We start from the raw sequence: 12533 nt of genomic DNA on the forward strand, positions 1-12533 counted from the left end.
TTTCCACAATGGTGGCTAGGTATAAGATAATAGGATATGAACTTAAAATCAAGGCTAGCCCACTAAGTAGAGAACTTTTTTAAAAAAAAATTGTTTTTCAGAGGTGGTGGGTTTATGGACTACCTGAGAAAGAACAGTGCATGCCAACTCAGTTAATCATTTGCAATTTGAGATAAATGTATCTTTGCTAAAGGATACTGAAACAAACCAGTTTGCAGTCAACCATGATCTCATTAAATTGTGGAATAGGTTTGTGGTCTAAATGGCTCGCTGCTATTTCTGTGTTCTGATGTCATTTCATTTTAGGTATCTCTGTTTCAACAATAAAAAAAATACTGTGAAGAGCTCTTATGACAACCAGCAGGTGGCATAAGATTTCATGAATCACAGAAAGTAATGTAGTTTAGTGAAAGGTATGATTCACAGAAGTATTCAGCGAATTTAGGTTTTTTTTTGAAAAGTTGTAACTTTGGAAGTTGTCGTGCAACCTAATATATGTATTCATAACTTTATAACAATCCATATAGCATGGCCCTTTCATATTATTTTCTCAGGTATTATTACCCTAATGTTAGAGATCAGGTTGTTGCCAGGGGTGTCCTCCCTTTGTCCAAGCTATGCGGTATGGTGACAATGCAACATCACAAGGAAGTTGGAGTTCAAACCTTTAGTGTTCCTCTGATACCAAGGACAGAAAATGTTGAAAAGCATCTTCCACGTTGCACTGGTAAGTGAACTTTTCTGCAAGTTTTATTTGTATTAGTGAGCATTGGCAAAGTACTTGAGTAGAATTACATTGAATTACTATTTTTGGTGACAACATGAGGTGAGATCACATCATTGAGCTTGGAAAAACTAAACCAAAATACTTGCCAGGCTATAAAACTAACAATCTAGCCAACAGTTTTCCAAGTAATCTTCAGAGAAACTAACAACTCAAATTGGTTCAATTATAAGTATGTTTCATGATAATACATATGTTATTGAGAAAAGTATTAAATGTTTCACATGTAATGGTGCAAATTCTCCCAAATATGAATTTCCAATTAGCATTTTCAAAAATTAAACTGCATCAAATAATCTACATCTGATATCCTTATTCCAGCATACAAAGATTGATTATACCACAAACATTCTACCTTCCATGCAGGACAATCAAATTAATATCATTCTTTCACATATTACAGGCTTGTTGGATGTTAGTGTAAAATACAGATGTTCAGTCAAAGCAACTGAGGATACCAGAGAAGGTGCCATATCATCTAGAGCAGTGGTCCTTTCAGTACAGCTGCTTCGAGCTTCAGGTTTACAAGCTGCAGCAAGGTAGGGACAATTGTGTCATGTTTCACAGATCCTTGTGTTAAAACTATTAGTGGGATTTGATATACATATTCCATTCATAACATTATAGAATTATAACTGGTTTTAAAGAAAAGTGCCTTGATAATTAAACTTGAGATAAATTACTGAGCATGTGGGCAGATTGAATACAATAAATGTGATTACATTTACATCTACTAAATATAATTACTAAAGTACCATTAAAGAGCCTTGTTGCAAAGATTAGTTAAGGTTCACTATATTCAAAATGAGACGCAATCACAGGGGTGGCTAGAGGGTAGAAGTAGAGAGAATGAGTGGAAAAATGCCCCTGGAGTTCCATGTTGAGTCCTAATCAGAATATATGTAACTGATTTAGAGCTGGATTTGATAAGAACAATGTCTGTATTTGCTGATGCCAAATTGGGGGTGGGGGAGGGATGCATGACAAACTGAGAAAAGATGCAGGAAATTATAAAAAGACATTGACTTTTTAAGGATATCTGGTAATGAAGATAAATCTACAGGTGTATTTTTGTAAGGAACAAAGAATGGATAAAACTTTAGACATTAAAAGTTCCAGTAGAGCTTCAATTGTATTTTTGAATATAGGACCTTTTCAGAATCTTTTTCAATTTCATGCAAAATGTTTTATCAGTGACAGTCTTTTTAATGAAAATGGTGGAGCTGAACAGTGGTGTTCCTTTACTCAACCAATTTTGTGTCATCTGTCATTTAAATGCTGTCAATGTTTTGACCTCTGTTTCTGGGGGTTGTAGCAAACTTTTACCCACTGTGTGGTATGATAAAAAGGTATTCATATATACATAGCACACATTGAAATAGTACTGTGGCTAAGGCCCTATGGAAATTTTACTTGAATCTGTGACCCTTTTCAATACAAGCTGAGTTATTGGGACAAGAGCACTTCCCATAACTATTATTGTTCAATGGACTTTCTGAAATACTACCTGTATCTCTCAGCAAATTAATTACATGGAACAATTTTATTCTGTAATGAATTTCTGAAAGCTATTCCTCAGTTGAACAAACTAGACATTTTAATTTTCCCACTAAAATTTCCAATCATTTCTATATTCTGTTTGTCTCAAATTTCCCTACAACAGTAAGTTTCCTTGGCTGTTTATACAATTCTATGTAAAGGTGAACTACATCTTTTCTCATTGGGGCTTTATGGTGAAATTTTATAGCTAATCAATTACTGTTGGAGAGTAGTCACCATTGTAATATAGGAAACAGGGCAGCCATGTTGTGCACAGAAACTCTTACAAATAACACAATGATAATTTTCTTTGGAAATATCAGTTGAGGGATTGGGCAGACACTGAAGATAAATCTTCTGCTCTTGTTTTGAACAGTACCCTGAAGTCTTTTTCCTGAGGGAGCAAATAGGGCTTGGTTTAATATCTCATCAGAGAAATGATACCTCTGATAGAACAGCACTACCTCAGTACTATGATGGAGTATCACCAAGAATTTTATGCACAGGACTGTGGAGTTGAACTGAAATCTAAAATCAGAGTTAAAGCTGAAAGTGCTACCCACTGAGGCACAACTGACATACCAATACTAATTCAAACACTTGTGTTCTTGAAAATATCAATAGAGTCCCACATGACATTGCATTTTTCTATATTCTCAGCACTATTTCATTAATTGTGGGACCTGTGCTGCAAAATGTCTTTTTTAAACCTTGGATCCCACAGTGTCCTTTTATGTCGAGGCATAAGCATGCCAGAACCTGGTGTGTTAGGTATTTTAAAGGTCAGCATTGTAATTATAGAAAAATATAGCAGCCAATCTATATGCATGTGATTCCACAAGCAATTAAATTTAAAGTGGTTAACATCTTATCCAAAAATAGCAGCATGAGTTTGCTAATTCAGATCTTCCAGGAGTCCCAGATGAGGGAAAAATAGCTCTTGTTTTGGTCCTAAAAGTATGGGCTATTCTGATAAATGTTAGTTTTTGAACTGTCTTTATTCTGTATTGGTCCCACCATTTCCACAATATTGACAATCTGGACTAATATTCCAGTGCAGTATTGAGACGGGTACTGCCATTTTCAGATAAGACATTACAGCTTAAGCCTTATTGCTGTTTGTGGAACCACTTGTGTACAGATTGGCTGCCATATTTTTCCATTATTACAAAACTGATGTCTAAAGTACATAGTTGACTATCAAACACTCTGACATATTCCACCATTATGAAAAACATACTGTAAACAATCCTTTGTCTCTCCATACTTAGTGTACCACTCCAGCCACCACCAGCAGTTCACACCCATGTTCTTGAGAGGCTATTATGGCTTAAACATAAGCAGTAAGAAGCAGGCACAGAAGTAAGCCCTATGGGTCTTCGAGCTTGCACCGTCATTCATTGAAATCATGGATGATCCTCGACCTGATATCCAGCTTCCCACCTTATCCCCTTATCACTTCTTTCCCATTGTATTCAGAGTTTATCAATTTCAACTTTGGTTATCTTGAGTGTTCATAATTCTCCTGTTTAGAAAATTCCAAAGATTCTTAACAGTCTGACTAACATAATCTACCCTGTAAATCCATTTTGGAATCTATCGTTTCAACTCTCATTGCTCTAAAATCTGGTGACTATAGGCACATTCTACTCAATTTCCTCATGTCACAACTCTCTTCTCCCAGGAATCTAGTGATTTTTTTTTAAACACTCATGGTATCAATGTTTGGTGCAGCGGGAATGAATTATTAATACAGTTATTTTTTTCACTGGATGATTTCTCATAGTGGTTAACTGGAGCCTTTCATGTTCACCTAAGATAACAAATATGCTTATTTTGTTTTTAGCATGTGGAATTCACAGTATAATGAGTTTTGCAGAAACTATTAATTCTTTTTACATAATAGAATATAAAATCTTATCTGCATGGTGCTTTAAGTGATAATTTACCTGCACCAATCAGATATAGGAAAAACATTTATGAATTAAGGTTGATTTCAGACCCATTAGTTGCAAAAGATATAAAATATGCTAGTTGTAATATCTGTAATTCCTTAATAGTTTATAAATGGTTTACATTTTATATCTAAATACAGGGCTGCAGCAGAAAGGAACCATTTCTTGCAATATCAATCTGAAGTTGGCATGAACACTTATGTGACAATTCATATTTCCTTTCTTCTGGAAAATGAAAAACGGCGCACTAAAGTCGTGGCTCGTACATTCTGCCCAGAGTTTGACCATTATTCTGAGTTTCCATGTAACCTTATAATTCAGAAATCCAATGGGGAGAGCTTAAGTTTGGCTGAACTACTTGAAACATCAGAAGCTGTGTTTACCATCTATCATCAGTCTAATAAAACAGGTGGGCTTTGATTTTGTATTTAGCCCTGTCTTTTAAGTGCACATGCTGCTATTTCACACCACCTTCACACTTCCCATTATTCCTGGATTCCATCGTACTTGAAATACCTACAGCTGAGCAGATATTTAGGTGACTTGCACAAAATCTAGATAGAATTCAGATTTGGGCTAAGTAGGAAATAATATTTGTACCAAATGAATGTTGGGCAATGATGATATCCAAGAAGATGGTCTTAACCACTTCCTCTTTATGTTCAGTACTACTAGCATTGGCAGGTCTCTCATAAACCTCATCCTGTGATTCACTGTCGACCAGAAACTTGACGGGGCTAGTCATATAAATACTGTGGCTATGTAAGCAAGTTAGAAGCTGGGTATTTGTCAGTGATTGAATCACCTCCTGATCTGTCATTGTCTTTGCAAGCCACCAGTTAGAGGCATGATGGAATTCTCCCCATTGCCTAGTTTTGTGCAGCACTAACAACACTCAATAAGCTTGGACACTGTTCATGTCAAAGGAACCCATTTGATTGTCATCACATCCATCATCTCAAACATTCATTCTCTCCATCACGAGTGCATATTAGTTGTAGTGAACACTATTAGTAATATGTGCTGCAGCAACTAAAGCTTCTTCAATAGCACTAATGAAATCCATGACCTTCAGCACAGGAAATCGTCAGCAGAAGATACATGGGAAGCATGCCATCTTAACATTGAAAATGTTTCAATATCACCAGGTCAGCTTCATGAACTTACTATCCTGCAGAGTCCCCTCACAACTTGGATTCCAACATTTCAAGATAATTCTCGTCTTCCTGTGTGGAAATGTGACGATGAGGAACAGTGACATTAGATCTAAAACTGACAACCGAACAGTGTTGTAGCCTCAGCGCATGGATTCCATAGTTCTGAACATATGAAAGGCAGTTGTTTCCTGTAGTTGTCCCTTGTTTAGTTCTGAAATCTGAATTCTTGTTTGAGTCAGAATGTAATTGTTGTCTTTTATGCACGAGAGGATTTTATTTGCATATTATTGCTGACTTTTATGATTTCCATTCTGTTTACAGCTAAACCAAGTACAATTTTAATTGGTTCATCAAGAGACATCGAATTGGGAAGTGTACAAGTTCCACTGGCAGGCCTGCTGACCAGGCGGACAGGTAATGGAGGATCTGGTACAATGAAATTTTGCATTATTATAACTAGAATATATGAACCTAGGAATACAATATGAGGATTTGTAAAGTTTAATAGGAATAACTTTATTATAATTCATAGACATAAAAAGGTCAATTTAATCTGTAACTTTTAAAAATTTGTTAACTATGTTAAAACGAGGGTTTCAATTGTAAAATAGGAAATATTTGATTCCTTAATGTGGTGTGCATTAAAATGATTTGCTGTGTCATTTGGTTGAGACAGAGAGAATGGACTGGAGACAGAAAAAATGGAATATACATAAACCTGACCTTAATTCACCATCCCACTCCCACCTCTGTGTGTGACCTCACTGTTACAGTGAGACCCAATACAAGCTCATCTTCAGTCTGGGCACGTTGCAACCTTCCCAACTCTATATCGTATTCTCTGACTTCACATAACATGCTATTTCTTCCTATTTATATAAGAACCATTTCTGACTGCCATCCTATTTTCCTTTTCCTCTCTGTGTATAACCTGACCTGTAGGGCATGACAAAGTATGCCAGAACCACATCAGCTACAAGTTACACAACCATAGTAACTTAACCTGACACCACGTTTTCACTCGATCAGAGAAATTCCCTTTGTTCCACCCATATTTCACTGCTACCTAGACTAACTTGTCAGGTTTGATTTCTCAGGTCTGATGAAGAGTCCCTCATCTGAAACAGTAACTGTTTCTCCTTCCACAGATGGTGCCACCATCATCAATGCACTCTGTACTAACTCAATGTAACAGCACTGTGTAATGAATTGACCAGTACGATCGGTTTGTAAGACAAGCTTTTCACTGTACCTCAGTACAAGTGGCAATAATAAACCAATACCAATACCTGCTTAGTTTTTGCAGCATTTTCTATTTTCTGTTTATGTATCACTTTGGCTCACTTTTTCTTATTCTGCTTGTAGAAGTCTACTCTGCCGGGCATGACCCACCACATTACCATTAACAACTCATTACATAAACCTGATCACTGTGCTGGTAACTGCCCCCATCAAGCTATTTCAGCTGATCCTGTCACAGACATTCCCTTTGTTCTACACATCCCTACTCCACCTTCTCTCCTACTGAAAACTAACTTGCATCTTTTTTCCAGTTCAGATGAATGGTCGCAAACCCAAAACATTGACTGTTTCTCTTTTCACAGATGCTACTTGATCTGCTGAGTTTTTCCAGCGTTTTCTTTTTGTTTCAGATTTCCAGCATCTGAAGTTTTTTTTTTGATTTTCATTTACATTTGAATTTATGATCTGAGGTTTTAGTCCAGAATGATTTTGTCCTAAATGGTGAATATACAGTATATTGTTTAAAAACATCAAGGAACTACAGATTATGTATGCTGATTTTTTTTTTCTTCATTTTGTATTCTACATTAAGGTATCTCTGGTTGGTATGCAGTGAATCTGCCAGAAGTTGTTGCTTCTGCTCAGTCTTGTGGATTTCCACCATATGTAGGTGGTGGACTTGAACTTTCGATCTACTTTGCACATCCCAGTGATAGAGAGCGTGTCATAAAGGCTGCAGAGGCATTGGAGTGGAAGATTGGAATGAGTGGAGAAGAAGCTGAAAATTGGGAATCCACAGAGAACACCGTGTCACTAACAATAGCTGTACCACGCATCTGGCTCCCCTTGCATTGTGTACTACCAGCTGGATGTGCACATCTGGATAAATATACTTTCTGTTACCTACGTTATAAATTCTATGATAGAGAAGCTATTTGTACATCTCTTCAAAAGCCTATTTTTACTGACATCAAGAGCCAGATAACTGTGAGCTTTGACCAGGCAAAGACTATAATTCTGAAAAGAACCCAATCATTGGTCTGGTACCTAAAAGAAGAAAGACTAGAAGTACAGGTGTGGATGGCACATGGAAAAGACAAGATTCAAAGACCTCACGATACTGATCGGCTGATTGGATATTCATTCATAGATCTATCGACACTGACAGAGAAATCTTCAAGAAAACTTACAGTTAGTGGTATGTACATTGATTTATGGAGCAAGTTAAATTACAATATATAATGAGATTTTTATTTCTTTCCAAAATGTTGCCTTGCTGCTGCTTTCACTTTTAAAACCAAACAAAGGTGTCCCTTCAACTTCTTTTCTAGTCCTGACTTATATCTATTTTACCTTTTTTTTTTGCCACATTTTTATCTCATTTAGCTTTCAATCCGAGAAGAAACTTAAGAATCTTTCTGATATTTAATTGCTAGTTCCTTTTACATGGGAGAAAGACATTTTCTCTTTATTGGTCAGAGGACTGAGTCCAAGATGCTCTTGGCAGGCATTTCAGGCCATCCTGATCCAAACCAAGTTAAGTATAGGACAATGGTGAATCTGAGCAGCAAATCCATTGGCAAGTCCTGCTCAGCAAAATCTGGACCTTTAAAGATGAATGTTTAATTCCTGAAAGTTTTGCATCTGTTTGAATAAGAACCATCATTTTGGGACCATCTAAAACTTGACACTGCGAAGCATTCAAAACAATTAAAACAAGTAAATTTCAAGCTGTTTACTGTAAAAATTGTAACTTGGCATTCCTGCTTGCAGTAAACATTCTGTTGAAATGAATGGGCACTCAGCTCCTGAACCAGACCTTATTTTGGTGTAGGGCCCATGAACAGGTTCCCATGGACAGAAATCCATGGGCAGAGCGAACAGACAGAAATTCACTGACTGGAATCTGTCAGAAGATTTGAGATTTCCCCATTAAGGTATCCATTTTGGGGTAAATGCTGACACTTCACCCTGAAACTGCTGCCTTTGTTGGTTGATGTGAAGGGTGTCTCTGACAGAGATTGTGGATGTTGGTAGACTTGTAATAGACATCTGTAAGCAATCTGACCCCAGTGATGGTGATGAGGTCAAGGCAAGGAAAAGGCAGACTCACGGTGACCATGAAGCATGCAGGAGAATTGAAAATTAGAAACACAATTAATCTTCAAAGGATGCCAGGCAGCACCAACACAGGATACACCATAACACAATTTCTGGAAAAGAAGAGAACAGAGAAGGGATTTGATAAAGACTGGAATAGAGAATGCACACCATATCCAAGAAAAACACATGCTCAGGTGGGCACATGCAGGTTTTCATGCTGTCACAATTTATTTTTTTTAGAGGAAATGACTTGTGTTAAAGCAGTAGTTCTATGCAAAGCTAGCAGAGGAGGATGAGATGAATGTGGAGTGATTGTTTTGTTGTTCAAGAAAGAACCAAGCTGTCATAACCGATAGAGGTGTGGAAGCATCGAACATCCACAAAGAAAGGAGATGGAAGGAATTGGAAATTTATTGAATTGGTGGAGGTCTCTGTGAATGGGTAGTGATTGATCAACATGGGGAAAGTTCAGCCTAGACAAAAAAAATCCCTAAAAACCTCCGCATCCCCTTTTTATTTTCGTACAAGGCCTTCCTTAAAATCCACTTTTTAATCAATTGTTTGATCACCAGTCCCAATTGTTATTTGGCAAGGTTCTCATTTTTCTTTACATCTCTATAAGGATTTGTGGGATAACTTTCTGTATTAGAGGCAAGTTGTGACATATTTCCAAAAATCTTATGCAAAATTGAAAAATTATCCAGAGAAATTCCAAAATAAAAATGTCTCTGCATTTGACATTGTTTTTGTTTTACAGGCATTTATCCGCTTTTTAAACGAGGCACTTCTGACCTATCAGGTGCAGCTCTAAGGTTCCATATCACACTTGTATCAGATGATCTTCCACCTTCTACCATTGAATATGCTTCTCAGAGAATAAGCTGTTCTGATGATGATCGTGATTATGAATGTAGTGCCAAGGAAGATGTTCCACTCATTAATGAAACAGAAGAAGTAACAGAAGTGCAAGTTGATGATGAATTGCCCACAGATTCTAACCTTGAATGCAATAAGAAGGGTAATGAGATTCGTGAGGTGGACCTGGCAAATACATTTGCAGTGAATGTTGTAGTGGAGAGAGCTATGCATCTAAGCTTGAAAGGTAAAAGTTTTAAGTTGTTACACAGTGTAAATGTATCTATTTATGGAGTTGGCATTGATAATTATATTAATTTTCTTCACTCCAAGAATAATTCATTAATTTTTCAAGTAATTATAAAAGATGGCATTGCTTGATGTGAACAAAGTGCATCACATAGTATAAAGCAGCCTGGCATGCAATAGTATTTTTTCTTTTGGCACTTTGTAACATAAAGTAGTAATGGTACAGTAATTAAGAAATGGAATGGTTCTTGGACAAGACAAAATGAGTAGCAACCACTAATTTGCGTAAACAGTTGAGAGTTTACCAAGTACAAAATTCTGTGCTTAACAATGGATGATAGTTAACGAGTAGCTCACAGCCCTTGGTTGCTGAAGTCCCTCTTACACAGGTTATATTGTCTTCAATCTGCTCTCCTCTTTCCTGTAATCCCATGCAGCCTTTACACCTGAGTGAATCTTTTTTTCCATGTGTTCAGTGTCAATGCTCAACCAAAACCAAAGATCTTTATCATTTTGCAGAAATACCAGCACAGATATGGTTTATATATTAGCTACACATTTCTTTAACCATTAACTAACTTAGTAAAGCTTCCCATCGTAGGGTCATACAGATGATACATGATAACCATCATAACTATCATGCCACATGATAGATCTACAATACTCAAATAAAAGGTCAGGAGGGTTTTTTGGATACTACCAAACCCAACTTGGGATTGATGTATTTTCATACTGAATCCCTTCCATTAAGCTGATATTAGATGTCTTATTTGTAGATCATAAGTTTCTTAATTTGGGCAAGGTCAATGATGCCCATTTTTCCTTTTACATCAATCCTACAATGTCACCATAGTGGTGCAATATTTTGTATTTTGGGTAGTAATTGGTGTTGGATATCAGTTTGACACACTTTTCAGAATACACTTTTTAAATAACAAGAACGTCAGGCTAATGAGTACCAAGAAGTGTGCAGCTACTAATCGTGATCCATGAATGTTGCTCTATCTGTCTCATCATCCTTCCTTCCTTATGTCCTCCTTGATCACAATACCATGAACATTATTATTACATCATACTATTACTGTACATATATTTTACTACTACATTACTACTGCATAGGAATCGGGGAGGAAACAAAGGGATATCTCTGATAGGGTGGAGACCAAGAGACTGAATGAGGTGGTAGTGATGCTGGCTGAGAAAGGGTGATGAAGGCTTGTTAGTTGCAGCTGATCTGTCTGGAGGAGATGTGAGTAGGAGAAAGTGAATGAGTATAGAAGAAAGAGAGGGGGGGAAATAAGCTAATGCTTGAACTAAGATACAAAACACAGCAGTTGCTGCAAACTTGAAATAGAGAATGCTGGAATATGAAAATTATGAGCAGATCAGGCAGCATCTAGACATAAAAACAAGAGTTAACATCACAAGTTAATAACTTCATCGGAACTGGCAAAGATCTGATAGAAACTGGAAAGATTCTTTATCTGAAATTGTTGAATTCAATGTTGAATCTTAAGGGTTGTAAATTGCCTGTTTAGAAGATGAGCAGTTTATGTTGAGCTTCATTGGTTTAGAATGAGAAAGATCAATGGGGAGTGGTATGAAGAACTAAAGTGACAGCCAATTGGAAGCTCAGGGTCACACTTGCAGACTTTTTATGAATATCTAACATCTGCTTTTCTAGCAACATTTATCTAACAACATGGAAAATTTACTAGTGTAGTCTATGCACAAAATATATCTAATCTGGCTAAGTACCAATTATCATTCTAAATGTGGCAAGACCTGAACAACATTAATTTAAAGTAGCATTCATCCCACACCAGAACCAGACAATGATGATATCCAGCAGTGTCTAATCACCTTCCCTTGAAGTTCAGTGGTGTTTCCAAACCCATTCGTACACTATGAGCAGCTTGGAAGGCGGGGGGTGGGTTCACCACTAATCAGCCATATTAAATCAAAGCATCTTGACAACACCTCCAAAATTATACCCCAATACAGCAGATGCATCAGATTGCTATAGAACATGCAAGTTCCCCCCCCAGTCACATAACGTCCTGTCTTTCCTTCATTGTTGCTGGGTCTCAGTACCGGAACATGCTACCTAATAATACTGGGCAGAAATTCTTAGCATGGACTGCAGCAGTTCAAGGTGGCAGCCACCACAGTCTTCTTGAGAGGAGGGAACACATGGGCAATAAAATGTTGACGTTAACAGTGTCAACCAAATCCTTTAAAAAAGGAACAGCAATAAGGTCAGAATATTACTCTAGAATTTTGCTAGTGAGTTAATGGATCTTATTTCTATATTAGATGGCTTTTGTTTTGTGTTGCATGCAAGGATGACATCCTGGAACTCTCTGGATCAACAAATTGGCGGAGCAAGGATTCTGTTCAGTTTCTGAATTCCCATTTTTTCTTTCAAATAGAATAAATATCTGATGCTCATAACAGAAGGGGAATATTTGATTGAAGTATCACCAGGTCTGCTGACCTGTGTCCCAAGGCAACTTCAATGCCAGCCAGTGATGAAGCTTTTTAACAAGAATTGGTATAGAGATGGATAAAGTGCACAATGCCTACTTATTAATCATTAAATTGTAAATACAGAATTGCTTCTTTGAAAATTGCCAGCCAGTGTCCTAA

General features: G+C 37.0%; 1 protein-coding gene across 7 annotated transcripts in view; it reads left to right on the forward strand.

The window, feature by feature from the left end:
- Positions 1 to 12533, forward strand: part of c2cd3 (C2 domain containing 3 centriole elongation regulator) — a 120397-nt gene that overhangs the window by 53832 nt on the left and 54032 nt on the right. For all 7 annotated transcript variants that reach the window (XM_052025864.1, XM_052025865.1, XM_052025866.1 and 4 more), the window contains 6 exons: positions 555 to 727; positions 1188 to 1323; positions 4419 to 4687; positions 5757 to 5849; positions 7270 to 7875; positions 9538 to 9882. In XM_052025864.1, coding sequence (XP_051881824.1) covers positions 555 to 727; positions 1188 to 1323; positions 4419 to 4687; positions 5757 to 5849; positions 7270 to 7875; positions 9538 to 9882 — 1622 coding nt within the window. The remainder of the gene's footprint in view (positions 1 to 554; positions 728 to 1187; positions 1324 to 4418; positions 4688 to 5756; positions 5850 to 7269; positions 7876 to 9537; positions 9883 to 12533) is intronic.

This window comes from Pristis pectinata, chromosome 11 (genome assembly GCF_009764475.1).
Source record: "Pristis pectinata isolate sPriPec2 chromosome 11, sPriPec2.1.pri, whole genome shotgun sequence".
NCBI lineage: Eukaryota > Metazoa > Chordata > Chondrichthyes > Rhinopristiformes > Pristidae > Pristis > Pristis pectinata.